Source organism: Acinonyx jubatus, chromosome E4 (genome assembly GCF_027475565.1).
Source record: "Acinonyx jubatus isolate Ajub_Pintada_27869175 chromosome E4, VMU_Ajub_asm_v1.0, whole genome shotgun sequence".
NCBI lineage: Eukaryota > Metazoa > Chordata > Mammalia > Carnivora > Felidae > Acinonyx > Acinonyx jubatus.
In genome coordinates, this window is record NC_069395.1 from 67,958,324 (window position 1) to 67,986,010 (window position 27,687).

Below are 27,687 nucleotides of genomic sequence, written 5' to 3' on the forward strand. Positions count from 1 at the left end.
GGGGGGTGATGTGGATGAAACGAGGTTGTGTGTGCACTTTGGAAACTGAAGTCCTGAGCACGTGGAAAACGGCTTTAGTGTTGCCCTACAGCCATTGCTCACAGAAACGAAAGGACATTTGAAGTTTCAGAAACAAAAAGGGCCACGGGCACTTTGAGAATGTGTTCTAGAAATTTCTTCTTTTTCTAAACCTTGACTCATCTCTTGGGCTTCCATCCGAGGGCTTGTGCTTCGGGGGGTCGTCACCAGTTTTTATGAGAAAGAGACTAGACATCCTGGAATTTACAAGTGGAGGGAGAGGCCGTCCATGCGCCTCACTTAGTGACAAGACCGAGCTGCCTGTCGGGGACACAGCTGGTCACACAGACAGCCTCCTTATGTTGGTCGGGACTCGCTTTAGAAAAGAGTCACGTTTGTAACTTACTGATCAGTTTCACAATGTTACCACATCTTTGTCAGACGTTGTCAAGTAATAATCCTGGGTTTACGGCATCTACAGAATTTCCGTGCCCCGTCTCCTGTCGCGGAGAGAGACCCTCAGAGTCTTCTGGGGGTGGTTTTCTGTGCTGCTTTACTTCAAACGTTTAAAGGCTTGTTCTGTTTTGCCGTGTTGTAATATCGCAGCCTGGGATAATTGTGTCATGTTGTTGGGCGAGCGTTTGTGGAGCAGTATTGAGACTGGGGTGGAAACCACATTATGAGTTAGTACCGTTATCCGTTTCATTGGAGCTGAAACCGAGAGAATGAGTTTAGGAATAATTGGGTAATCAAAGTGAATTAAATCAAGAGGGGGAAAATGTCAGTCTGGCATCAAACGGGGAAGCGCTACACTTCCACATCTGTGGCCTTTATGCATTTTAATCAAGTCTAAATTATGCTATTAAGACTTATTTTTGCTGCATTTCCTTGCTCAGACGCAGCAGACTTTGTATTCATCTCTGGATAATTCTGGAAACATTGACGCATTCCCACGATTTCCAGGGAAGAGCCACCTGACGTGCTGGCCACCCAGCTGCTCGGAGCTGCTGTTAGGTTCCCACCGGGTGTGGGGTGCAGGCCGTGGCCCCAGTGTGGGTGGGTGCTGTGTGGACGTCATCGCGTGGCCCCAGGAAAGTCGGTGTCGGTGGGGTCTGCTTGATGTCACTCCACTGTAACAATAGCGTGTGGGCCATTGGCACGCAGACACCGGGCCGCAGCAACGTGCCGGGTCTTGCTTTCTGGTGTCTTCGCTGTGTTTCCTAGGGTGCGGTGGGGGTGGGCGGGGATCCTGTCTCTCCAGTGAGAAATCTGTTTAGCCTAATTAGTAATGTTTTTTTCCGGATACCTCTTAAATCTGTAAAGTGATAATATGCTGAATTATGGAGTGACACAGCCCCACATTCACAAACACAATTAACTTAGAAGCCTTTGGTTTGCTTTGTTGAATTGTTGGTTGCGTGTCGTGTCTGAAAATTTGTCTTAAACCTGTTCGTTTGCTCTGAGTGCTTTCTCCGTGTTTTCGGTGTGGTTTTGGTTGGACTCTCAGGTCCCCAGGAATGTGGCTGTCCTTGTGCCAGGGGGAGGGGACAGCGCTGGGCAGAGGGGACAGCACCGGACAGGCCTCCCCAGGAGCCGGCTGCTGGCTCCAGAACAGAGGTCAGTGCCCAGAGCGCCGGCCACAGCTCTCCCCTCCAGGCTCGGCTCCTAATTTACAGAAGTCAGAGTCTGCCTGTTTAAGGCTCACCCGTTGGGCCAAGGGCAGGACTGTTGTGCTCATGCCCAACAGTCATTTGCAAAGACTCTTAATCCTAGAGCATCATAGGAAACAATCTTGAGTATTTTTGGAAATGAAGGTGGTTCTAGGAAATCAGGAGGTTACCATTTTATGAAGCTCTATGTTTTTGTTCTTTAGGGAACTGGTTGAATATTAATGTAACAGCTTACCTTCACTTATTATGCACTTGCCGTGTGCTAGTCATTGCTTTATGTCTATTTATGCCTCATCTAAATTACACAATAGCCCTAGAAGTAGGCACTTATAATAGCCACGTTACATATGAAGAAACACAGAGAGGTTAGGTAACTTGGCCAAGATCACACAGCTAGAAAATGGCAGAGTCAGGATTCAAAGCACACAGTCTCACCCCACAACCTGTGCCCTTAGGCATCCACTACGTTATTTGAAGCAACTGTGTGTTTTCAATAGAATGACAGGGCAGGGTGTATTTAGAGCAGTGATTTTTAAACCTGTTTGACTGTGAACCGCTGAAACAGATGTATTTTACATTGCAGACTAACAACTAACGAAACCACACGAAACGGTCCTCCCCTTTACCCTGTGAGAGCCACTCTGACTTTTCCTTTCTATTTCATTTCCAAAAAGTGCCCGTTGTGACCCTTCAAATAGGTCTCGTCATAGCGTAAGGCCACAACATGCGGATCAACCGCTTCTGACAGTCCTGGATGTAAGCTCACTCTTCAGGGGGCCTGGGCTCGGTGGTTTGTGGAGTGAATTTCTCCCACTGCCCAGCGCTGTGCGATGGTTCAGCATATAAATAGATTCTAGCAATCCCCTTTTCTCCTTCTTCCCTTTTCTTTTTAAAAGCAAAGAGCTGAAATGCCGTCAAACACGGAGGTTATTTCGACTGGAACAGAGAGGGTCAAGAACCACTTAATAACGATCTTGTGAGGGAAATGCGGGTCACGAATCAACTTTTATAAAGCAAATTACGTTTTCCCGTAGACTTTAATTGTAACTGTAACAGTGTTAGGTTGCTATTTCTACCGAGTTCTGACTCTGAGACCTCCTCTAAGTCCTGCGAGGGCCTTCCGTGGCCCACCCTGGCTTCTGCAGGGGAGGGCGGGCCTGGGACGGGCCGGCCTCCTCCCTCCCGGTGAGCGGAGGCATCGGTGGCAGCCGGGGGCCACCTTGCCCGGTCCTTCCAGCCTTTCCTGGCACGTGTCCGGCGGCCCCCGGACTGTCTGTCGTCGGGGACGGGATCCTGTGCATGTTCGAGCCTGACCTTGCCCAGGACGGGCCGCCGGGATGTGAAGACGATGTCCGGGTGGCTGTGCGGTGGCCGGAAGCTTCCGGCATGCCAGGCGGCTCCGTGTGATCAACCTGGAGCGCCGTGTGCGCGGACGCTGGTGTCGGAGGGTTGGTCCGTCTGCTGGCCAGTTTTGCTTCGTGTCGTTTCTTCTGTGTTGCTGCACACACACCACCAGTTCCTGTGCTTCCGGGATCCGACAGGCTGTTGGTCCACGCGCTCGCTTAGGAGATGAGCTAAGGGGCGCCCGGGGGGCTCAGTCCATGAAACGCCTGACTGCTGGTCTCGGCTCAGGTCGTGAGCTCACGGGTGTGAGGTGGAGCCGGGCGTCAGGCTCGGCGCTCGGAGCGGAGCCTTCCTGGGACTCCGTCTCCCTCTCTCTCTGCCGCTTCCCACTCGCTCGCTCGCTCCCTCCCTCTTCCTCTCAAGTAATAAAAATAAAGTAAAAAGGTAAGCGAAGGTCACTCTGAGGGCAAAGGATCTCGGAGGCGGCAGAGCTCCAGGGGGCGTAAGGCGCGGTGAGCAGGCGGTCAGACGGGCCTCGCCGCGGTCTCAGGGCCTACCCGGCTTCTGGCTCCACAGGCCGGGCCAGCCGACCTCCAGGGTCTTCAGAGTAGGACAGGGGTGAAGGTTTTCCCTTCTGGTGAAGAGGCGTCTGTTCTGTGAGATGCTCTCAGAGAAACCCTGTCCGCAGAGAAAGCGCTTTCGGCCCAGGCGAAGCCGGGTCTGTTCAGACCGACGGAGGAACGTCCTCGCGGTGTGGAGAGGGACTCCCGGGGCCCGCGACCTTCCCGCCTTTACTCTCGTCTCTGAGGACAAGTGTCCCGTGCTGTCCAGGGCCGGTTCCGCCTCAGGAGCCGCTCGCTGGGCCCCAGCCACGGCCTCCCCAGGAGAAGGCTTCGGCGCCCGAGTGTGGCACCCGCCACGCTGTGGTCAGTGGGAGCTCGGTGACCGGCTCGCCGGGCTCCGGGTGTTCTGGGTGACGCATCTCGCCCACAACGTGCACCGGGACGTGTCTGTGCTGCGGGACCACGAGGGTTGTGTCCCGTGGAGGCACTAACAGTTCACTGCTGTTTGCTCCATCCTGTCCGGACAGCTATGGAGACCAAACACGTTCACAAACGTCCTTTCCCTCAAAGACTTTGCAGAGTCGTGAAGACGTGAGCCAGGAGAGGCCCCGTGGGTGGCCGTGGGGGTGGCTGGTGTGGAAGGGGGTGTTGGGGGGGTGCATGGGGGCCAGAATCCCGAGCCCGGGTGTGGTTCCAGCCTCTGCTCCCAGCCCGGCATCCCCCCCACCCCAGACACCAGGGCTCTGACCCCAACCCCTGGGGGGTCTCGTGGCCGCCAGTGACACTGACGGGGGTGCTGGGGGCTGGGCTCGGTGCTGCTCTGGATTCAACTGCAGACGTGCAGACGCGTCTGTTTAAACTTCGGCGGGACGCCCTTTCCTCGCTGGCCCCAGATCCTCTCACTAAGCGAATGCATAAAAAATCAATTTTTGGGTCTGTATTCTGTATCTTCCTGCAAAGACTCACACAGCAGTTTACAGAGGGATAGAGCCGGCCCCGGTTCTAAATTGATTTGGCCGCATTGGATACAGTCCTCCTTCCTCCAACATGACTTTTCAGTTATGGTAAAGCCCAAAGATCGCTTTTCACGCCTCTTTCGGTTTTAGGGTTCTTCCTGGACTTCTTAGGGTGCTCACGGCTAGACTGCCTGGTGGGTTGACTCCAAAGTAGCCAGCCGGGAAGTCAGGACCCCCGTGAGCCGGGGTTTTGATGCAGTTCTTTGCATGTGGAGGACCCTCGGGGCCTGCTGCTAATTTGCAGCTGGAAGAAAAGGGAAGGAGGAGATCTTTGCTCCTGTTCCCCTGAGGGCCAGAGCACCAAGTACAGAGCTTTCTGGACGTTTCCTGGGGCCACAGTGCTGGGCAGGGACATCAGTGCCAGTGGAGGGGACGCTGGACCGGGGGCTGTCACAGGCCGGGGCTGCCCACCAGGCTGCTTCCTGGGACTCGGCTCTGGAGAGAAACAGTGTCCCCTGGGACGAGGGGTCAACTGGCTCTCCTGTCATTCACGTCCTTAAAGTGTCCGAGTCCTTTAGGAAGATGGCACGAGCCTGGGACCCCGGGAGGGAACGGGGCCAGGAGGAGAGGGCTCTCCCTACTCCCCCCCTGCTCTCTCACACATGTGCGTGCACGCACACACGCGCACTCACACGCACACATGCACACACTCTATAAGGAACTGGTTCACGCGGGTGTGCGGGCTGGGAGGTCCAAGATCTACCTGGCAACCTGGTCACCCAGTGGGGGCCGATGGCGTGAGCTCTGGTCTGAGGATGAGTCTGACAGCGGGAGGAGGTCAACGCGCCAGCCTGACGATGTCCGGCAGAGAGAGTTCTCTCTTACTCAACCTTTTGTTCTGTTCGGGCCGTCAATAGATTGGATGAGGCCCACCCACGTCAGGGAGGGCCGTCCGCTGTACTCAGTCTACCCACTCACGTGGTGATTGCATCCAGAGGACCGTGTGACCAGATGTCTGGGCGCCGTGGCCCGGTCACGTTGACCCATAAGGTGGACCATCACACGGACTGTCCCTTGTGCGTACACGCTGCGTTCTGAATTGGATTTAGGAGGAATGGCCAGGAGGTACCACCTCCCAGGGCTTGTTAAAAAGGAAAGTACCCTTTTCTGTCTGTTTCCCCCAAAAGAAACATATCAGAAATCACCCGGGAACTCTCTCCTCCCGCCTAAGCTGTGGCCACTCACTTCCAAAGCATCCGCAGGATTTGGAGCCCGGACGGCAGGCTGCCAGGACCCTCCGGGCAGGCCCCCCGTCCCCAGTGGGTGTGCGTCCGGTGGGCTGACCCCCACGTTGCAGAGGACGGCTCTGTGGAGAAGCAGCCCCGACTGGGGACCGACCCGCCGGGGGTACTTTGGAAAGTGGTGTCTCGAGCTCTGGCAGGCCGTGGGAAGCGACCGTCTGGCTCGGTGGGGTCAGTGGTCCGGATGAAGGATGGCTTCTTAAGCCATCCCGTCCTCCGACCTCGGTCCCTTCACCTGTTCTCACTCCCTTCTCTGTGTCGGCGGCTGGGCCCAGCTAGTGGCGTCCTGATCGTCAGACCGTTGGAAACGGAGCGACGCAGCGGCTGGTCCCTGGGAGGCAGCCGACAGGGCGGCGGTTTTTGAAGAGAAGGATTAGTAAGGAGAACACAGAACCGGGCCCGTGAGGAAACTCTGCGTCCTCGCAGCATGGTTCTCTCGTTAATTACGAGAGCAGGAGTCCTTCTGACGGATCACGGATGCTCAGCTCTCCCCTGGGGGATCTGTCCTTTTCTCAGAGACAGCGGCTTCCCGGCTGGGGCAGGGAGGTGTGCCGGGCCGAGGGGTCGGTGCCTTTGACGGGCAGTCGGTGTGGCTCCCTGGTTAGTGGGTGTGAGGGAAGCAATGTGGCTCAGCCACATCCCCACCCGCTCTGGCCCTACACTGCAGAGGCACGGAGGGGGAGGTGTGTGCAGGTGCAGGTGGGAGGAAGGTCGTCAGGAAGTAAGGAATTCGGTCCACGCGGGTTGGGAGAAAGGAGGGGCCGGGAGGGTGTTAGGAGAGAACGGGTCTGTGCTGGGGGAGAGCCCTTCACGCCCACCTCACCCTCGGAATACCTCATCCAGCCAGCCAGCCAGCCATCATCCACCCACCCATCACCCATCCTCCCACCCATCCATCTCCCCTCCCTCCCTCCCTCCCTCCCTCCCTCTCTGCCTCCTCCATTAGCAGCACCTGTGGAATGCCCCCTTACTACACAACATGCCGGGGGCTGAGGAGGTGAAGAATAAGACACAGCCTCCCCTCCCCGCCCCCCCGACCCAGAGGTTCACAGCGCAGCGGGGGAGGACGTGAGGTAGACCACAACGCTGCCAGGGTGAGGAGGACTCTAGGAGAGGTGGGCACAGGTTCCCTGACGGGAAGAGAGGCTCCTGGTCAGACTCTGAAGGCAGAGGGATGGTTCCCGGGGAGGCACCCCTGAAGCCGTCCTGGAGGGCGGACACGTTTGGGGGACCATCCTTCCCTCAGTGGGTTTTCCGGGAGACCCCCTTCCTGCCTCAGTGGAAGGTGAGCCCCCCTCCCCCCCACAGGGCTGGACCCCCTCCCCTGCGCCTCCCCGTCCCTCATCTGCGGACTTTCTTTCTCCCTGCTGCGTGGAGACAGGCTCAGATCTCTTTAATACAATAGTAGGAAAGCCCCTCCCGTGACCCTAATGCTTCAGCCGCGGGACGACCCGCGATGGCTTCAGCCGCGTTCTTGCGTGCACACTGAGTGCCTTGGAGGACAAGCCCGGGCTGCCCGCACCCTTCCAGCAGTCCCTTCCTTTCTGCAGCCCCTTCCAGCCTGGCCGCGCCCCCGTGCCCGGTGTGTCTCTTGCCCTTGCCCAGCCGCCTGCCTGCCTTCGTGGGTGCCGCTGGCTCCGCCATGTGCCACGTGGCTTCCTCTCACCGTCTGTTCCCAGGAGGCCACCCAGCTGTGCCTCCAGCTGCCGTCTGTGCGCAGACATGCGGCTCAGACTTGCTCCTCCGGCTGGTCACCCCCACCTTGCCTGGGTGTCTCCAGACCCAGAGTCCCCGCACCCCCCTTTGGCCCCAGGTGGTTTCCACCGCGTCCCGTCCCCCTGCATGCAGGCTCAGCGCCAGAACCTGGGACCGTCCTGGATGCCTCCCTTAACCCCTTCCCCTCACCCCTGCCGCCATCCCTTCCGTCCCTGAATTTGCGCTTCTGCGTCCGTAGTGTCTCCTGCAGCCTCTCTGTGCCACTCCTGCCTCTTCTGGCCTGTCGTTTCTCGCCACGACTGCTGCAGTAGCTTGAGACTCCACATGCCTCAATTGCTGGCCCTCCCAGGAGCTGGACTGGCTGCCTCAGAGCCATCTGGAGAGCTTTCCAGAAGCACAGCCCTTTGCCCCCCACCCTGAGAGCACCGGGATCCATGAGTCTGCCTTTCACAAACAAGCTGTCCCTGGATCCTGACATAACCTGGTACCTGGGAGTTCTTTCTGATGGTCTTCCTGCCTCCTGCCTAGTCTGTGCAAGCCTGTCCTCTGCCTGGGTGAGGAGAAGTCATTCGGAGACACGTGTCTGGTCCCCGTTATCCCTTTGTTCAAGCTCTCAGTCCCTGGGGTTAATATCCAAAGTATATGAGGAACTCCTATAACACCAAAAAAAAAAAACAAAACAAAAAGAACAAACCAAAACCCAAACAATCCAATTAAAAAATGAGCAGAGGACATGAACAGACGTGTCTCCAAAGAAGACATCCAGATGACCAAAAGATGCTCAACATCACTCATCATCAGGGAAATGCAAGTCAGACCGCAATGAGCTGCCGCCTCACACCTGTCAGAATGGCTCAAATCAACACAAGAAACAACAGGTGTGGGCGAGGATGTGGAGAAAGGGGACCCCTCGTGCACTGGTGGTGGGAATGCAAACTGGTGCAGCCACTCTGGAGAGCAGTGTGGGTGGAGGTGCCTCAAGAAATTAAAAATAGAGATGCCATGTAATCCGGTAACTCTACTACCAAGGATTTACCCATAGAAGATGAAAACACTAATTCAGAAGGACACTCGCACCCTTGTGTTTATTGCAGGGTTATTTACGATCGTCAAGCTACGAACAGCCCGTGTCCACTGACCGATGAATGGACAAAGAAGTGGTATACATACAACGGAATATTACGCAGCCACAAAAAGAATGAAATCTTGCCATTTGTGACAACATAAATGGACCTTGAGGGTGTTATGCTCAGTGAAATAAATCACAAAGAGCAACAAATACTCTAGGATTTCGTGGAATCTAAAACACAAACGGTCCAGAGCACACATGTGGTTGCCGGAGGAGAGGGGTGCAGGGAGCAGCGCGGGGGGGGGCGGGTCCGGGGACAACAGTCACAGCACTGTGAGTACGGTCAGCTGTGCTGTCACAGTGATGTGTGGTGAAGATGTGTGGTGACGACGGCAGCTCCGCTCATGTGACCACAGCGTCACATGCACACTGCGGGCTCACCGTGTTGTGCACCCAACACTAATGTGACGTCGTGTGCCAGCTGCAGCTAACAGCACAGGACTCCGTTCCTGCCGTGACACCCCCGCTGCCCCCCGCCCCCCCCTCCCCCGGCAACCAAGCCCTGGGCTCCCTCAGCTGTCCTCTCTGCCTCCTGCCCCGCCCCTGGCTCCACCCCCCGCCCCGCCCCCTGCTCCAGCTCCTCCTCCCGCCCCCCACCCAGCTCTGGCTCCGCCTCCCACTCCGGCTCTGCCTTCCGGCTCCGCCTCTCCTCCCTCCACCCCACCCCCTGCACCTCGTCTCTGGCTCCTCCCCCTTGGCCCGCCCCTGGCTCCGCCTCCCACTCCAGCTCTTCCTTCCAGCTCCGCCCCCTGCTCTGGCTCCTCCTCCTCCCGCCCCTCCCAGCTCCACCTCCCACCCCGCCCCACGACTCTGCCTCTCACCGCCTGCGTGCCTTTCGAGTCCGTCCGCCTCCTGCTCCGCTCCTGACTCCGCCCCCAACTCCACCTCCCACTGTGGCTCCGCCTCTCACCCCGCCCTCGGCTCCCGCTCTGCCTCCTGCTCTCTGCTTCCTTCTTGCTCCGAAGGTCCCCCTGGACAGGACACTCCCACCCCACAGTGACTCAGAGGCCCATCCCCCCTGGCTGGTGGTCAGCTGCTCACCGGGCCCTCGCCTGCCCCTCGCCACCCCTCCCTGGTCGCCTGGGGCTGTTGGACTGCAGGCAGTCGACCTGAGCAATACATTGAGGCGCCCGACTGTGTCTTTCCTTCCAAGTGAAGACACGACCCCATCACTTAAGGACACTGTGCTGCCCTCCCCACGGGCACCTGCCAGGTTTCCCGTCTGCTCTGACACCTGCACAGGCTCTCCCTCCAGCTATAACGTCTGCAGACCCCCGGACACCCGCCCACTGCCTCCTCGCTTGACCCGGCCCTCCAGGGTCACCTCAGTATGCTTCCCTTCCCCAACACGGTTCATTCATTTCTCAAACGTCTGGGGAGCTCTTTCTGTGCAGGACCGGGATGGACTGTGGGCCGCAAAGATGAAGGGCTCACAGGTCAGCACGGACCGTGCTGTTCCCCACACTGTTCCCTGCAGGGCTGGTCTCATGGGTTAGGAAGCCACCAGGACCTCGGGGAGCCTCCAGGAGGCCTGGCACAAGGGAAGGAGCAAAGGGCAAGGGGCGGGGAGGGGAGGGGAAGGGGCGTTCACTGCTCCGGCCAACCCTGCCAGGACGCCATGCCGGCCTCCCCGACAGCGTTGTTCTGTCCCTGGAATGTCGTCAGTATGTCCTGCAGGGCCTGGCTCAGGTTCCACCACCTCCTTCCCGTCTGTTCTGTGGCTTCAGCTCCTCCAGCCTCCACAAAGGGTGGGGTCAGTCAGGAGGACTCCCACCAGCACCGTCCCGAGTCACAGAGAGGGCTTCTATTCTCATCTCTCGTGCTGTGTGGCCGCGTGGCCACGGCGTGTGGAATGACAGTGTCTGTCCCTGACGTGGGCAGGCCCTCGGCGTCCGGGAGATGCATTCAGAGGCACCTTTTCTTCTCTCTGTCAATGTAGGGTTCGATGGCCTTCAGGCGTGCACGGACCCAGGCGTCCCCGAGAACGGCTTCAGGACGCCCAGCGGAGGGGTGTTCCCTGAGAGCTCTGTCACCCAGTTTCACTGTGAAGACGGGTTCAAGCTGAAGGGCTCCACAAAGAGACTGTGTGTGCGACACCCTAACGGCACCCTCGGCTGGATCCCCAGCGATAAGCCTGTCTGTGCGCGAGAAGGTAAAGTGCGCGCCCTGCCCGCCCCGTCCGGGCAGGCCGATACCCCGGGCCGCGCCATCCGGCCCAGCCTGCATGCGGATGGGAAGGCGGTGTGGCCAGGGCTGGGGCCCGGGATGAATTTGCCCCCGTGGCAGGAGGGACCGTGTTCCTCCTCCGCCCCAGTTCCAACCCCACTCGTCACCGTTTTCGTCCGTGTGAGCGAGCGGCTGGGAGAATGTTAGAGCCGCTCACTGTGCGCAGCCTCGGTCCATACGGAGACGCACATTTTGGACATGAGCCACGTAAGGAGGGAGCACCACAGGGCCAGCCGACCTGGCGGGCGTTTATTTCTGGCAAGTATCCTGCTTGAGACGCGGCAGTCACTTACCGTTCGCGCCAGCCCACGCCTGCTGGTCGAGACGGCTTTGCTTGTAGGTGCGTAGGGTCCGGAAGGGAGCCCTGGGTGCCGCTGGTTGGGGAGGCGCGATGCGGTTTGTGTGTCTGAGGCCGGCAGAGCCTGGGTCTCTCGGTTCAGTGTCCGTCGTTGATTTTGGTTTATCACGGAGCTGTCACCGCGGCATGCGGGCTGTTACTCTGAAGGAGCCGAGATCCTTCTTGTGAACGTCTCTCCGTAGCTGACTTGGGGAGGCCTTGATGGGGCACCGGCTCAGCCCTCCTGGGGACTGCGGCCTGCCCCCAGAGTTCGCCCTGCCCTGGCTTTGAATTTCAAGGTTTTTTGTTTTTGTTTTTGTTTTTTTAAAGAGAAAAAGTTAGCGCAAAGAATTAGGGTGAAATAAGTCAGAGAAAGACGAATACCGTGTGATTTCACCTCCATGTGGATTCTAAAGAGCAAAGCTGACGAATAAACGGAACAGAAGAGAAACAGACCCCCTGAAAGAGAGAATCCCAAGCAGGCTCTGAACCCTGAGATCATGACCTGAGCCGAAATGAGGAGTCGGACGCCTCCTTGAGCCACCCAGGCACCCTGTACGTTCAGATTTTCTGCTCCCGTGCAGCCCGTGCAGGCCATGGTTTCCATGAGGTTCTACTGATTAAAAGTGTGTTTGGTTTGCAAATCCTGACTTTCCTGCCAGAATCTGTGCCCTGTGGTCTCAGTGTTTAAAATCTGGACAAGCTCAGGAACCTCTGAGGGCAAAGAGGACACGTGGGCTTCATGGTTATTGCCCGGAGATGGGGAGACCTTTCCGTATTTCCATCCTGGGGGAAAAAAAAAAGATGGCCCCTTTCCAGGCCTCCATAAGCACATAGTCTGTAGTAATTCCAGAAAGGGAAGGAGCATCTGCTGTGGACAGCCCCAGGTGTACAGGGAGGGCCGTGCTCCTGGGGTGCCCCGGGGACCCCCAGCCCTTCCTTCCACAGCTGAAAATAAGACCACCCTTTCCACAGAGGGTCCAGACATCGTGTTGTGGTCTCAGGATCGGTTCAGAGAGTTCAGAAGAACAGAAACCACCTTTCTAAGTAGCAGCCGTTTCTCAATAATAACGGTAACCTTGGTGGGCTTTGGGAGACGTGCGGGAAGGGGCGTCCTGTGCTGCTGCGACAGTGGAGACGTGCGTCGCTGTTCGTGGACTGCGGGGGCGGGGGCACCGTGGATGTCCCACAGAGGCGAGAACGCGGAACCGTTCTCCGCTGAGGTGTGCGTGGCCTCCCGCCCCGGCCAGGACTGTGCCGTGCAGATGCCGGGCTGCTGAATTCCTTGGTTCCCTCCGTCCGGGCGTCAAGGTGCTGAATTTTGGGCGGTAGTAGTAACAGGGGTCAGTCACCGCGTTCAGATAAGCCCTCAACTTATCTTTCGAGGGGGCAGCCTCCCTGGTTAGGAAGGTGAGGCTCAGAGAGGTTCGCTGGCTTCGTCCCGGTCACATAGCAGACGTGCAGGCAGCAGGCTTGGAGCCGCGGGTTTTCCCCTGCGAGGTCGTGTCACGGAGGCCACTCCCAAGGACGCGTGGTTACTACAGGTGGCGGTGTTGGTGCTCAGGGTGGAGGGACTCAGAGGAACGTGGGGCCCAAACCCCCCTTCTGATCTGGTTTTTGTCGGACCCAAAGGGAAACCGAGAGCCTTCCCACAGTTAAATGGCGATTTAGGGACAGACCTGGTCCAGCCCCTGGTCTTGTCACTGTCACCTGGACCCCTCCCGGGCTGTCACGCTGGCGGCCAGTCCTGCCTGAGATGCGGATTTTTGAAAAGTAGGTTTAGATGCAGGAAAATGCGTTGTTATCCTGCTACAGGCGCCCTACAGAAGCGAGGTGGCACCTCCCTGGCTCGCCTGGATGCCCGCTGTCTCTTCACCACGCTCCACCTCAGCCCGATTCCAGTCTTAATCGTTCCCTCCAAGAAAACGACCGAGTTTCAGGTTTGGACTCATGGGACTGATCACGTAGGCGGTGGAGTTTTATGGCACTGAGACCTTCCACCCTACAGATGCAGAAACATCCTCTCCAGGCTGGTTCCGAGAGACCGGAGCCCCCACGGCCCGAAGCAGAGCTGAGGACGGTCACTGTTCAGGGAGCAGGGGAGGCGGCGGTGTGGTGGAGGGGACTGAAAACACACCCCATGGGTGCAGGGCGGTGATGTGGCAAGTCCAGAGCCCAGGGGACAGGGTGAGAGCCACTGATGGGCCTCTGCTCAGGTCTGCTGGGGGACACCTGCCCGCGGGTAAACACCCCTCGCCCAGTTCTCACGGGGGGTGAAGGCTGACTTTGCCTGAAGCCACCTGACGAACACTTACTGGACTCGTGTCAAACCAGGATGCGGAGAGGCCATCCCTCCCCTGACAGGGGCAGGGTCAGTGTTACACACGTAAGGAAGGGGTGTGTTTAGAAGATCAGTACGCAAATGAGACTACAATAAGAGTTAATCGAATCTACTTAGGTTATGAGAAAATAGCACATGGGGGCTGGGGGGGGGGGGGCGGTGATCCGCCTGTGTCTTGCCCAAACGGACGTGCCACCGGCATTCGTGGAAACGACGGCCGGGCAGAGCCCTCTCTGTGCCCTGGCATTGTTACACCGGCTGTGTGTTTTCAGATGGACAATGGCCCACAGGTCCCGGCTGGGGGAGCCCAGGTTACCAGGCCGCGATCTACACCTTCTGCCCAGGCCCCCCCTCCCTTAGGACCCTCATCCGGGAGGGTGTTTGGGACGCTCATGAGAGTCAGACGGCAGCTTATAGCTTCGGGTGGACACAGCTCTGTGTTCAGACAAGCTGGTCCTCGTGCAAAACCACAACCTTCTCTTTTCCGCCTGCGGCTTCTCTGCTGGAGGCTTTGGAGGCAGATGGACCCGTGCGTGTTTATGCAGCGGGGTTTAGACGCTAAAGGAGCTGTGATCTGCGTGCGGCCGGACACGGTTCTCTTGTCCCCGTAGCGGGTCTGTGGATGGTCACGGTCACGCCGACGTCGGTCTCAGGCAGACGCACAGTGAGCAAACCAGGTGGGCGTCCAGCAAATGGGGTCTCAGACAGATTCACACGGGGCTCGTCCCGAGCAGGCTCCCAGACCGCACCTCTGGGGTGCCTTCCTGACAAGGGTGCAGCCAGCGGAGGCGCTGTGACCCGGACCGTGTGGGGGACCCTGCCTGTGGCTGGCCGGGTGGTTCCTTCTGCCCCAGGAGGAGCGGAGGGTGTGTGGGGGACAAAGCGTTGTTCGAGCTGCACGTGCACGTGCCCTGAAAGTGCCGCCCCTGTCCGGAGACCCCCAGGGCCTTTCTGGCCATGAGTATGACTCCTGGAATGGCCAGGGGGGAGGGGAGCCTCGTGGCCCTTGTAGGCGGGAGGCCGGGGCCCACGCTCTGCACGCTGGCCGGGCTCCCGATGCGCTTTGTCTGCTTGTCTGCGGGGCCCCCGCAGCCTTAGGCCATCTGGGTAAGGTTTGCATCCCTCAGGTGGGCGTTTGCTGAGAGTACTCACGCTGAGCAACTTCGGGTTTCTGGGTCTTTGTGTGGCTTTTCCTGACATTTCGGCTCTAGGTGCGTTTGGCTGAAGCCATTCTGACTCATTCACCCCCTGGAAAGCACGTGTAAACCCTCCCATTTTTCCTATTGGCTTGGTATGCTTTTTATCAGCACCGGAACCTGCCCCACGCCCGTCACTCAGGTGCACACACCCGGCCACCCCCAGTGCACACCTGGGCGTCTGCGTGTTACCTGTGCATCTGGGCGTCTGCTCCTCACCTGGGCATCTGCGCATTACCTGGATGTCTGTGCGTTACCTGGGCATCCCTTCCCCACCAAGAGCGCTGTGTTTTAAGGAGGGTCGGCGTGTGCACTGGGGACCGTGCACTGCCACCTGAGGTTCCCACCCAGCCCCACGAAGCAGGTGTTAATGACCTTACTTTCCAGACGAGAAAGTGTAGGTGAGAGGGGCCTCCCAGGAAGCGAGTCCAAGAGCGGGATTCAGATCCAGGCGTTGCCCCCCGAGATGATGACCTCCAGGGGAGGGGGGAGCAGGTGACATGTGTCCTCCTGACCCCAGACCCACGCCCCTTGGGGGAGGCGTCGTGTCTGTTTGTTCAGTCCCCTGGTTCCCAAAGTGTGTGCCGTGGGCTCCTCGTCTCAAGAACTTGCTAAGAATACATCTTCAGGCCTCCGGACTTGGAAGGTTAGGAGTGAGAGCAGCTCTCTGCATATTTTTTTTAAACTCCTGAAAACAGCTTGAGGCCCACACACACCGGGACGTGCCAGAGTGTTTTCCCGGGGGGAGGACACGACGTTCTCTGGTGTGAGGCAGATCCTGGGAGATGAACTCGTACAGTCAGAGAGCGCCCGTGCTGGCATTTGTGGACAGAGACACTACAGCCCGGGAGTACGGGTCATGTGGCAGGCACACTGGGGCTGGGACCAGCATCCGGACTCCTCGTTCAGTGCTCTTCCTGCAGAGCCCCCGGGGAGCCTGAGAAAGAGCGGGGTCTGGAACGTCCTCCAGGAGGCTGTCAGTTGTTCTGGGCGGCGAAGATGGGAGCTCACGGGGCTGGATCCCACTTGCCGCCAGCATTTTCCACCTCCACTGTCCTCATCTTCTGGTTGTGGCTGACGTGGCCTGGAGCACGGGTCTCCACGTGTCCCCTCCTCGCAGACCGAATGGGGGACAGGCCATCCCTGCAGCAAGCATTATGTGTAAGTTCTTGCTAAGGGGCTTTGACGCCTGGAGACCTGACCGGGGCTCCTATAAAAGACAAAGAGTTTGGTACAAGGTTCTCCGAGCCTCCCAGGGGCAAGTGCAGAGTGCGTTTACGTAGTATCATCACGTTAGGAATTTTAAGAGAGCAGATGCGGCCTCACTCGTGGCCAGTGAGGGTGGCGGGTAAGCCCCGTGCCCTTGAACGCAGGGGCACAGCCGTTGTTCAACAGCAGCGCGTCCCGCTCCTTCTGGGTCACCTTCTGCTGTCACCCCTGGGTCAGGGTGAATGTCCCCCGGCTCCAGGGGCTTCACCAAGACAGAGACGCTCTAAGAATGTTTATTTACAGTCCTTTTCTCCACGTGTGTATCTTCCATCACCGGAAATGTCTCGTTGCTTTGGGCGTGGGCATCCGACAGCAGCTGTGTCCACAGGGACGGGCACCTGCTTGTCCCCAGGTTGCTGCGTCCTCACTGCCGTCTCCTCAGGCGGGAAAGCAGAGTGGTGCCCGTCCCCGCTCCCGGGACCCCCGTCCCCGCCCCCAGGACCCCCATCCCCAGGAGCACTGTCCCTTCTCATTTGTGCTGTCCCCATCCCCTCCCCTCCCCCGTCTCTTGTGGCTTCAGTGTGAGTTTGGTTTACTTTCTTAAAAAGATTTCAACTTAACGTGGTCATGGCGTGAGAGCAAAAACAAATCCAGAGCAAATAAGGTCACGGTGGGGAGACACAGAGGGGATGAGTGACCTAAATGACCGTTATCATCCCTACAGGGTGACGGCTGGACACCACAGACAGGTTCGCTCAGCAGCACAGCCCTTACCAGCTGCCCGAAGCGTCCCCGTGTCCCGGGGGCGCCGGGGTCCTGCCCGGTCTGAGCAAGGGCCGTGGAGGTGGGCTTGTGGGAGTGTCAGTGTCCCTCTGCTCACACAGAGTACCCCGGTCAGACCGAGTGCAAAGGGCACAGGATTGTCAGGAGCCCCCAGCACCAGGCAGATGGTGTGGATTCCCCAGAAAGCAGGTTTTCACGGGCTCGAAGGTGAAACTACCTAGATTAGGTTGGCTGCTTGTGAAGAATGGAGTGCTTCCCACCCGCACCCTTCCACACCCACCGCAGGGGGCTGATTCTCCTGGCTCCAGGGCTGGGCCACGTCCATAGTCCCACCCGAGCCCACGTGTGCTGGGGACCCGCCTGGGCCTCCGGTGCGGAACCCACGCGGGGAGGCTGTGCTGATGCCGCCTTCGCCGGGGTTCACGGCACTGCCCTGGGGGCGTGTGGGGAGCGCCTGTGCCCCACACAGTGCCCCAGGCGTCTGGACTCAGCAGGTTCTCAGGAGACACTCCAGGCGCAGCCGGTGGGTAGAGGGTATGGGGACCATCTGCTTTCACGTCCCTGCGAGCTCAGCTCTGGGAAACAGGTGTTTCCTGTCACCTCCTCATCGCTAAGAGTGAAGGCCACATTCCAGAAGGTGGGAAGAGACGTCAAGTTCCTTCACCCATGAAACGGTTGAGACTGTTGATCGAGAGAAAAGTAGGTCTGTGTTCTGGGCGGGGCAACCTCTGCCTTCGGGAGATGGTGAGGGTTCATGGGTTTGGAAATCCAGATGCCACCCTAGTCAGTTGTCCCCAAGTTCTGCCAGCACTCCCTGCTTGCCCGGCCGGAGGCCCCGGTTCAGCTGGGGGGACTCATTCCCAGCGAACTTCTTGTTCTCTCTGGATTGCGTAGTTGTTTGTGTAAACTCATAGAACATAACCTTTACAGGAAGGCACACGAAACCCCACAGCCCACAGAATTAGCACACAGTGGACAGCCCCCCCGGGCCCCCTAGGCTGCCCCTCTCGTGGGTCAGGACCTCGTGTCCTGGTTATCACTCAGCCCAGGCGTGCGCATTCCCAGACACGGCACCACTTTGATTTAATTTTGCCTTATTTTTGAATTCATATACGTGGAATTATACATTAGGTATTTTACGTTAGACTTTTCTACTTGGTTGTGAAATTACGCTATTTTCCGTGCAGCTGTGGTTGGTACATTTGCAGGGTGTTCTGTTACAAATGGACCAGAATTTGAACATTCTGATGTTGATGGGCCTTCAGGATTTTTCTCACTGGGTCTGTTACAAGTAAGTTGTCCGCCCTTATCCATGGAGGACGTATTCCAAGACCGCAATGGACACCTGAAACTGTGGATGGTACCAAACGCTGTGTCACTGTGTTTTTTCCTACACATACACACCTGTGATAAAGTGTAACTTATAAATTAGATACAGGTGGAGATAAACATAATAATTAATTATAAAATGGAATAATTATGCGGGGCGCCTGGGTGGCTCAGTCGGTTGAGCATCCGACTTCGGCTCAGGTCACGATCTCGCGGTCCGTGAGTTCGAGCCCCGCGTCGGGCTCTGTGCGGATGGCTCAGAGCCTGGAGCCTGCTCTGGATTCTGTGCCTCCCTCTCTCTCTGCCCCTCCCCTGCTCACCCTCTGTCTCTCTCTGTCTCAAAAATAAATAAACGTTTAAAAAAATAGAATAATTATAACACCACACCATAATAACAGTATGTGAACGTGGTCTCTGTCTCTAAACGTCTTACTGTCCTGCCTTCACCTTATTCTGTGAGGACAGTGACGATGAGATGCCCACGTGGGGAGACCACGTGACGTGAGCGACACGGGCAGGTGGCGCAGCGTGTGGTCAGCGGAGGACCATCTGCTTGCCGACGTGGACACCAAGGGGAGCGCTGCCGTGCTGCTGCGAATGCTCTTGACCTCACCTCTGGCGGCTGTTCCCCGGCTGTCCCGTGGCGGTGGTGTGGTGTGGACGGTGCCCGTTTCTCCCCGCAGTGTCGTGTGACAACATGCGTGAATGCTAACACCAGGGAAGCTCACCTGAGCCTTGGTACCCAGTGTTGTCCCTGGGGCTCGGCCACGCAGGCTTGGTTGACCACTCACGGGGCTCGGCCTCCGGCTCCCCAGAGGCCGAGTGGATCCACAGGGACCCCGCCTCAGTCACACCGTCAGCACAGAGCGTCTGCTGTGGCCTAGAGGCTCCCGGTGGACACGCTCGGCTCAGGGAGGGCACTAGGGAGGTCATGACCCAGGACCCGAGGGCAAAGACCGAGCCTGTCTTTGGGTCAGGTAATCCCTCGGTGTGCGGGCCACAGCCGTGCTTCAGAAGCTCCGGGAGCTGCACGTCGCACGAAGCCAACCCCAGATCCCCGCCCTGATCTGCAAGGTGCCGTGTGGTCTGACCTGCCTGTGTTTCAGACACGCCGACACCCGGCTGTTCCCTGTGCCCAAAACCTCCGTCTCCCGGATCCGCACAACTGAGTCCTTCTTGCCGCTGGGCTGTACTTAACAGATGTCATCTCCTCAGGGCGCGCGTCCTGTCTTCCCAAACCCGGGGGGCCCTTGGTCAGTGTCTGTGTGACCTTGGCACCTGCTCGTCAGAGCCACCATCGTGCCCGTCGCGCTCTAGCTCACACATCTGCTCGTTTGTTAGCGGTCGCTCTGCACACAGCTGCCACGAGGTGCTGTTCCCGACTGTCTCTCTGTGCCCGGCACCCGGAGCGGGACTCAGCAGCCCGCTGCTGAGTGCGTGAGCGAGCCAGCGAATGGGACAGACGGGTGAGTAAATAAACGGTACAGATGCCGGTGTAAACAAACCCAGAGCCCTGCACAGCAGGACTCCCAGAGGCTGTGCTGCGCGGCCGTGAACTGGGGATCTCGAGGGCGTGCTACCAACTCAGTTCCCAGAAGCACTTTCTGGCGAGCATTGGTGTCTGAAGTTGGCGTTTTAGGCAATCAAATCAGTTTTCGCACGGAACTAACACTGCAAAAGGGAGTAAGTCTAGCGTGTGGTGCGCATTCTTAAGACTTTTTTCCTTTTCTGCTCCGTTCTTTAGGACCCCCGTGTGCTGACTTCTTTAGGACCAGTTGACCTGTTCTTCGGTATAAATGCAAAACACCGCCTTAATATCCCCTCCTTCATCTGCTTACGGTATTAAATCCTTTGCGCCAAAGCAGGACTCACTCTCGGTGACGGCAGGCGGGTCTGGGAGGGAAGCCTTTGATGATCTCTCGGTTACGTCCCCGAAGTGTCCATTTGAGCGCTGTCTACGGAGGGTTTGATCGTTGACCCCATTCTGCACGACAGAATCAATACTGATGGATCTGTGTTCGCAGTCCTTGGCAGTGGTGTTTTTATAGCGGCTTTTAAAAATCCTTGCTGCCTGCTGGATGCATTTGTGCTATAGAAAACCTGTGCTTTTTCCATTTGAAGCCAGCACTGATGAAGATTACATTACTTTCAGACACTAAAGATCCTGGCTTATCTGTTTCCACAGAAATACTGTCCGTAGCCGTTTACGGGTACCGTTGGCTGGTTGGGGCACACACACTTCTTCAGCGGGGATGCTGGGCACCAGACGCTGTGGGTAAAAATTCAGGATGGCTCTGTGTGCCATTCGCTCCTGTCGAGGTGTGGTTTAGGGTTTATGACAGCTTGTCTGTTTCATTTGTGTCCTTTGTCCCAGCACAGCCCTGCTTACAGGAGCTCAGACTGCAGCCTCCAGCCCTCCGGTCGGTGGGCGCCCCTGCCCCCAGCAGTCAGTCCTCCACCGTGCCCCATGGTGACCCCTCTCTGAGCAGAGGCTGGGAGGCTGTGGTTCCCTGTGACCTGTGTGTCACATGCCCTGTCTGTGCCCCGGCCCCTGCCTGTGGACACGGGCCTGTAGGCGGGAGTTCAGAGCCCTCTGTGTTACTGACCACCTTGCCGAGAAACCGTCAGGCTCCTGTCCCTGGTCGGCCAGTGTCCACGTGCCCTCGGTGCCCGTGGACTTTACTCCCTGCAGCTGGCTGCCTGCTGAGCACAAATTCCAAGTCAGTCGTGGAAACGGCTGTTCCGTCACGTAGATTCCTGCCGCGGGGTCGATTTACGGCGAGGTTTTATAGGCGGGTGCCTTGATGAATGTGTTTGGATCTGCTGTGAAGGATTCCTGCATCGTGATACTGAAGACTGATGCACGTTTTCCATTAAGAAGGCAGCAGCGGTCTGACTGCGTGATGCCGTTCAGGGTTCTTCCGGCACTGATTCCGGGGGACTCGGCTGTTCTGGTGGGAGACTGTTGGTTAAACGTGAGCAGCTGAAACCCCTTGCCACCATCCAAAGCTCAAAGGCAAGAGGTCAGATTGGAGGCAGGACAGCGTTTCCAGACAGATGGCCTCTGCTGAGATCCCCAGGCCCAGGGAAGGCCTGGTGGGCGGGACCCCGGGGGCTTCAGGGTCCTGTTTCCCAGGGCGTTTCTTCTCTGCCAGACGTGTGGGGAGTCTAGAAGAGCAGAGTAGACATGGGAGGAAGCCGGTGGCACAGTCCTTGCTCTCGAGAGGAGGGCAGAGCCGGCTGGTGAGCCTTGATTTTGGCGGCCGTCCCTCAGAACCCCGGGGCCTCGAACCCCCGTCTCTGGGAGCCCCCGGCCCTCGGAGCCTCTGGCCCTTCTCGGCCAAGGCTCCCCGGCACTGACCTTCTGCGGTCAGATTCCCGGTGCTCCCTGTGCACCCAGCCCCACACCAAAGCTCTGGGCCGCCTTCCGCCGCCTCAGGCCTCAGAGCTGACAGTTCGGAGCTTCGCAGGCCTGGAAGGTCCGGGTTTCTGTTGACGCTGTTCCAGCCATGTGGGGGTCCAATAAGAACCGTCATAACAAATTCCAAAGCTTGGAGCGCAAACCCCCGTAAGGCAGGGCCTCCTGACTCTTGACGGTGGGATAAACCTCTCACGCGGGCGCGTGTGAGTCGGAGGCACGGCCCGGCTGGCGGCTGTGCGCTGAGCTGAGAGGAGACGGCGCTGGAGGCCCAGGGTTAGACGTCACTCGCTTTATTTTATCTCTTGATCATCTGCTGTGTGCAGTCCTTGTTCCTCGGGCCCTCGTTCGGGCAGCCCGTCCCCTCCCGACCTCCGCACCGCTCCAGCTGCCCCCTTGGGAGGCAGTGCTGGCGGCCACACGTGCGGGGAATGTCGGTGGGAAGTCCTAGCAGGTGCAGTCCCGCCTTGGCCCCTCTTTTCCACCAGGCGTATCTTCTGTGCCCCACAGGCCGAGGCTGCGGGCCATGGGGGGACCACCACGTGGGCGGCGGCGTGAACCCCCAACTCTTGTGTTTCTTCACTCATTTCCACAATCACCGAGAGCTCACTGTGTGGTATCGAGTGTCACAGGCAGGAGATGAAGTTGCTTTCGTGGCCGGATCCCCCTTCCTATGTCCCTCCCCGTGTCCCTCCCGTGCCCCTCCCGTGCCCCTCCCATGCCCCCTCCCTGTGTCCCACCCTGTGTCCCTCTCATGCCCTCCCGTGTCCCTCCCTGTGTCCTCTCCTGTGTCCCTCCTGTGTCTCTGAGAAGCAGGCTGTGCTGCCCGCGGGCACACCTGAGCCCCGAGTGGAGCCTGAGGCCGGGTCTGGGAAGAGGAGTGAAGTTGGGAGCCACGAGCGGTGTGAGTCAGGTTGATAACGTGTCCTGTTCACACAATTGCAGATTGCCGCGTCCCTCAGGTGGAGGATGCTGAGATCCGTAACAAGACCTACAGACACGGAGATAAGCTGATCGTCACCTGTCACGAAGGGTTCAAGATCCGTTACCCCGACCTTCACAACATGGTTTCGCTGTGTCGCGATGATGGGACTTGGGACAATCTGCCCCTCTGTCAAGGTGGGTGCAGAGCACGTGTCCCTAACAGGTCGCGGGGACCGCGCTCGGCCCACACCCCCTGCACTGGGATCGGAGTCCCTGCACCCTCCCTGCAAAAGCATTCGCGGAAATACCTCATTGTTCAGGAGATAGGAGTCTGGCGGCCGGGCGTGAGCTCAGTGATGAATTATTGTATATTCAATGAAAACAGTATTTACACTCATTTCAGTGGTGGTGAGAACATACTTATGGCTAATCTCACAGAGGCCTCTGTAAGATTACAGAGGATCTTCATAATGCGATCCCTTTTTATAATGCACAAGGATCAGAAAAATAATCAAATTCAGATTTATCCAAACCACACAGTGAGTATTCCTTGCACTTTTAAAATCTGCCTGGGCCGACGTCGACCCTGTTTGTGAAAATAAGTCCCCCCATTCACATCAGTTCTGATTTTATTTTTTGACATGTGACCTGGACCGAGGGCCCAAGAGGCCCATGCATAATTCATCGTTTGGGGGGAGGGCGGGCCGGGTCCAGTGACGACCAACGTGGGCCCCGCGCGGGGGAGTCCGGCTGGCGAGCTCTGACGCTCTGCGAGCCGTGGTTGCAGATAAGTGGTTTCCTTCCGTGGGGGCTGGAGTCGGGGCCCCTCAGGAGAACATGGGCGCAGGACTGGAGGACAGGGGACATGCCCCCCACCACACGGCGGGGCTCTCCGCGGAAACTCCCCTCACCCCGCGGCTGCTCCCCCACTTTCTAAAGGTTCCCTTTCACACCACGTGAGGACCACGTGCCCCTTCACCAGCTCTTTCGGTCGCAGTTATTTTTTTTAAGTGCCCAATGGCAGGGTCCTTGTCAGGGGCTCAGGTGCGGCTCTCCCCATGCTCGCCCCGCCCCTCCGTCCACCGCCCCACCCTCAGGTCTCAGCGCGGCGGGAGGGAGCAGGCCCACCGGGCTGGAGACTGGTGCTTCATCAGCCAGCCCTGCAGGCCAGCCTCATTCCTCCAGTGGCCTGGTCTGCACCCACCGGCCCTCCACTGGAGCCCCCGCCTGTGCCGCCCCCATGGGACCCCCGCCCTCCCCTCCCCTCCACTGGAGCCCCCGCCTGTGCCGCCCCCATGGGACCCCCGCCCTCCCCTCCCCTCCACTGGAGCCCCCGCCTGTGCCCCCCCAATGGGACCCCTGCCCTCCCCTCCCCTCCCCTCCACTGGGGCCCTGTCTGTGCCCTGCCTGAGGCAGCCTGACTCCTCAGAGCCCTGGGAGGAATATAATTGGCCCTTAGAATGACATAACCCTGAGGCTTTCACTGTAGAACCGGGGGGCTGAAGCCCAAGGAGGAGCCACTCTATTATCTAGAGGTGCAGGTAGGAATCACATTACTGACTCAAAGTCTGGTTTCTACCGCTGTGTTTAGGATGGGACGGGCTGTCCCCAGGCACACAGCGTCTCTTTCTTTGATTTACTGCTTGAGTCATAACCCCTTCTGTCTGCTTTTGGGCGGTCAGGGAGCCCTGTCCCAAGGCCCCTTTTCCGGGGGATCTTCGGGTATCGGAGAGCAGCGCGTGATGCCCGCTGTGGGCCGTGGGCCAGCTGGTTGCTCCTTGGCGGAAGCCAGCTTACCTGTGTGGGCGGCTCAGAACTGCACTCTTCCCCGGCAGGAGGCGAGGGTCCCCTGTGTCAGCGCCTCTGAACTTGCTCGGTTCTGATGCATCACGTGTTTGTGCCGATACCCGTGTTCTGTTTCCTCAGTTACTGATTCTGTTCGTTCCTGACCCCCAGCCTCCCCCTGCCCCCCACATTTCACTTTTGTTACAAACACCGTCCACGTTCAGCTCCGTCGTTAAATCATCGAAGGCCGTGGAGAGGTGATGTGGCTGCGTCTCAGATACGGTCCACCCCGAGTGTTGGCTGGTGCGGGAGGTGGTCTCTTGGGTCCACAGATCTCTGTGGCTCCAGCACACGGCCGTGTGGGGTCCGCCCAGAGTCAGTGTCTCCCGAAGTTCTGCACGCTGGGGGGCCTCTCTGGCCGCACCCTGGTCTCACCCTCGTACACGGACATCACCTGCCGGTTTGCTGACCAAAGCAGTTTCCCGAAGACAAAGCCCTCTGATGCTTCTGATACGTAACACAGCCGGCCAGAAGGAGGGCCCGGTCACCTGCTGCGGGGGGTGTGATGTAATTTGTACTCGGTGATTGGAAGGGAAAGGAGGGATTTCCATTATACGTTATTTATTTCACACACAGTTAGTTCTCCCCAGGAAGAGCACGGCTCGGCAGGGCCATTATTCCCGCCAGTGGAATCACTGAAGGCAGTAAGAGACCCCATGGTTGCAGTGGATGCCACACCGGGTGGGTCTGTGTGCTGAGAACGCCCCACTGGGCTGCACAGATCCCACTGGAAGTGTCCCCTGGGCTGCACGGGCTCCTGTGTCGGTGCTGGACCCAGCCCCACTTGCACTCGGAAAGCACACAGAACTGGGCCTCCGAGAGGGCCCCACAGCTGCACTAGCACCCGGAGCCTTAATGTCCGTCCTTGGGCTCCACACAGACCCGAACCAGAGGCTCAGGGGAGGACCCAGCAGTCTGCTCTGCGACGCCTTCTGTCCAGGTCATTCTCAAGGCTGAGAGCCACGGGGTCCCTTATCCACTGCACATAAAACACAGCTGGGTCTTTGGGCGGAATCACACCGGGTCAGGCGGCACCCACTCTGTAATCCGCACAGCAGCAGGGGGTTTGCGTGATAGCCTTCTCGAACGCCCCAGACCCCCCCCGCAACCCCACCCCCACACCGTTGAAACAGTCAGGGTGTTGGTCCCTCCACGGTGGTTCTCAGCCTGGCAGCACATTCGGCTTACTTGGAGAGTGTCCAGGCTGCCTGTGGACCGGGCATTGGTGTTTATCAAAAGTTCCTCAGGTGATTCTCAGGTGCAGTCAGGGCTACGACCACCGGCCAGGGCCCTACAGCTACCCCCCCCTCCCCACCCCCACCCCCACCTGCCGTGTGCAGCTGTAAAACCTAACATCCGAGTCACAAATGGGATAGTCGAGCAGATGAAGGGGTCTGGCCAAGGCGCTCCGTCCCCAGAGGCCAGGTCACGCTTCCAGCGAGTGAATCCACCGGGGCGGGGGCGGATCTGAAGGTGCACAGAGGCGATCAAGACAGACTGTCCCCTTCTGTCCCCTCACAGGCTGCCTGAGACCTCTCTCCTCCTCTAACGGCTACGTGAACGTCTCCGAGTTCCAGACCTCCTTCCCCGTGGGGACCGTCATCTCCTATCACTGCTTTCCTGGCTTTAAGCTGGAGGGGTCGGAGTATCTCGAATGCTTGCACAACCTCATCTGGTCGTCCAGCCCGCCCCGGTGCCTCGCTCTGGAAGGTAACGTGTGTCCCTGTTTCGCGGCTGGATCTTGGGTTATGGAAGCGGACGCGTCACTAGGAGAGCTGAGCGTTACGGTCACAGTATTCTGTTCCCTGAGCACACGGGGCCCGAGCCGAGGCAGCGAGCCTGGCCATCGGCCGAGAAGCCGGACTTAGAACCATCGTAAAACCGGCTCCCCTCCCCTGCCCGTCCTAGGCTTAAAGGGAATAAAAGAGAAAAGTTGGAAGCATCAAAGGTTAAACTGCAAGATACTGCAGAGTTAAATGAAATGTCTTCAAAAATTAATTTTCTCTGCACTAAATGAAAACAGATTGTATTACGGCATCGTTAATCTCACCCCTCATTTTATCGTCGTGTCGATGTTTCTTCCTATTTCTATAGAGCATTTTACGGCTTAGCTGTAAATGCTTTGCTGGGAGCACACACACTTGGAAGCCTGAAACCAAGAGCTCCTTCCTCCGTGGCCTCCCTAAATGTCTGTGATGATTCTAGAGTGTGGTTCACGAAGGGGCACTGGTCAGTGAGGGGACGGGGCGCCCAGTGACAGGATCAGGCCCGTGTCTGGGGGGTAGAGCCGTACAGACTTCCGCCAGGAAAGATGGGCGTGCTCGCTCGGCCCTGGCTTTAATGCAGGTCTTAAAATTATGATCAGACAAACAGCAGTTTCCTTCTGGGCGTCTGAGCCCGGTGGGGAGAAGAAAACGAGAGCTCCACCAGGAGCCTGTCCACAGATCGTGTGGCCTCTCGTGGGAAGCAAGACACGACAACGTGGCGTTCTCTCCAGGGTGTGAGTGCGTCACGGGAAGAGGCTGGGGGTTTCGGGAAGCGCCTCCTCCAGGGATTTGGACTTGGAGTAGGGGAGGGGGGGTGGAGCGTCGGCAGGGAGGCGGGGAGAGGGGCTGCGGACCACCAGCGGCAGGGGTGTCCTCAGAGCCCAGCCCCCGCTGCCCACCCATCCCAAATCCCCTGGGGTCAACCTCCAGGGGACATGTCAGAAGAGATGTGGGTGCACAGTTAAATCTGAGTTTTAGATAAACAGCAAATGATTTCTTAACAAAATGTTTTTAATGTGTATTTATTTTTGAGAAAGAGAGAGAGAGACAGAGCAGAGCAGGGGAGCAGCAGAGAGAGAGGGAGACAAGAATCCGAAGCAGCCTTCAGGCTCTGAGCTGTCAGAGCCCCAACCCGGGGCTCGAACCCACGCACCGTGAGATCCTGGCTGAGCTGAAGTCAGACGCTCAACCGACTGAGCCCCCCAGGCGCCCCAACAGCAAACTATTTCTTACTGTGAACGTGCCCTGAACGTTGGCATGGGACTTAACTCATGGTGGAAAATTACTTTGTTAAATTTGAAGTTGATATAACCCAGTGTGCGGTGTTCTCACTCGTTAAACCGGCGACCCTAACCTCAGGGTGGGGCGTCCTGTGTCCCTCCCCCCCATCTGGACCGCAGGCTGAGGTGAGCCTGGGTCCAGGAGAGGGGACTCTGAGGTCCGGAAGCGTCTCCCTGCGCAGACAACCAGAAACAGAGACTCGGTGGAGGGAGTCGTTGGCGGGATCCCGTCAGTTCAAAATGCCGGTTTTCACACCTCTTCAAGTCGGTCGCGTTCTGATCAGCTCCGTTTTGAAACTTTGAACGCTTGTTTTTGTGGAGCCTGGAGAACACGGT

General features: G+C 58.2%; 1 protein-coding gene across 3 annotated transcripts in view; it reads left to right on the plus strand.

The window, feature by feature from the left end:
• The window catches only part of SUSD4 (sushi domain containing 4), a 91,425-nt gene that overhangs the window by 34,490 nt on the left and 29,248 nt on the right, over positions 1–27,687 (plus strand). For 2 of the 3 annotated variants that reach the window (XM_053209854.1, XM_053209855.1), the window contains exons 3-5: positions 10,637–10,849; positions 22,482–22,655; positions 25,827–26,015. In XM_053209854.1, the coding sequence (XP_053065829.1) occupies positions 10,637–10,849; positions 22,482–22,655; positions 25,827–26,015 (576 nt within the window). The remainder of the gene's footprint in view (positions 1–10,636; positions 10,850–22,481; positions 22,656–25,826; positions 26,016–27,687) is intronic. The other variant, XM_053209856.1, reaches the window with a different exon arrangement.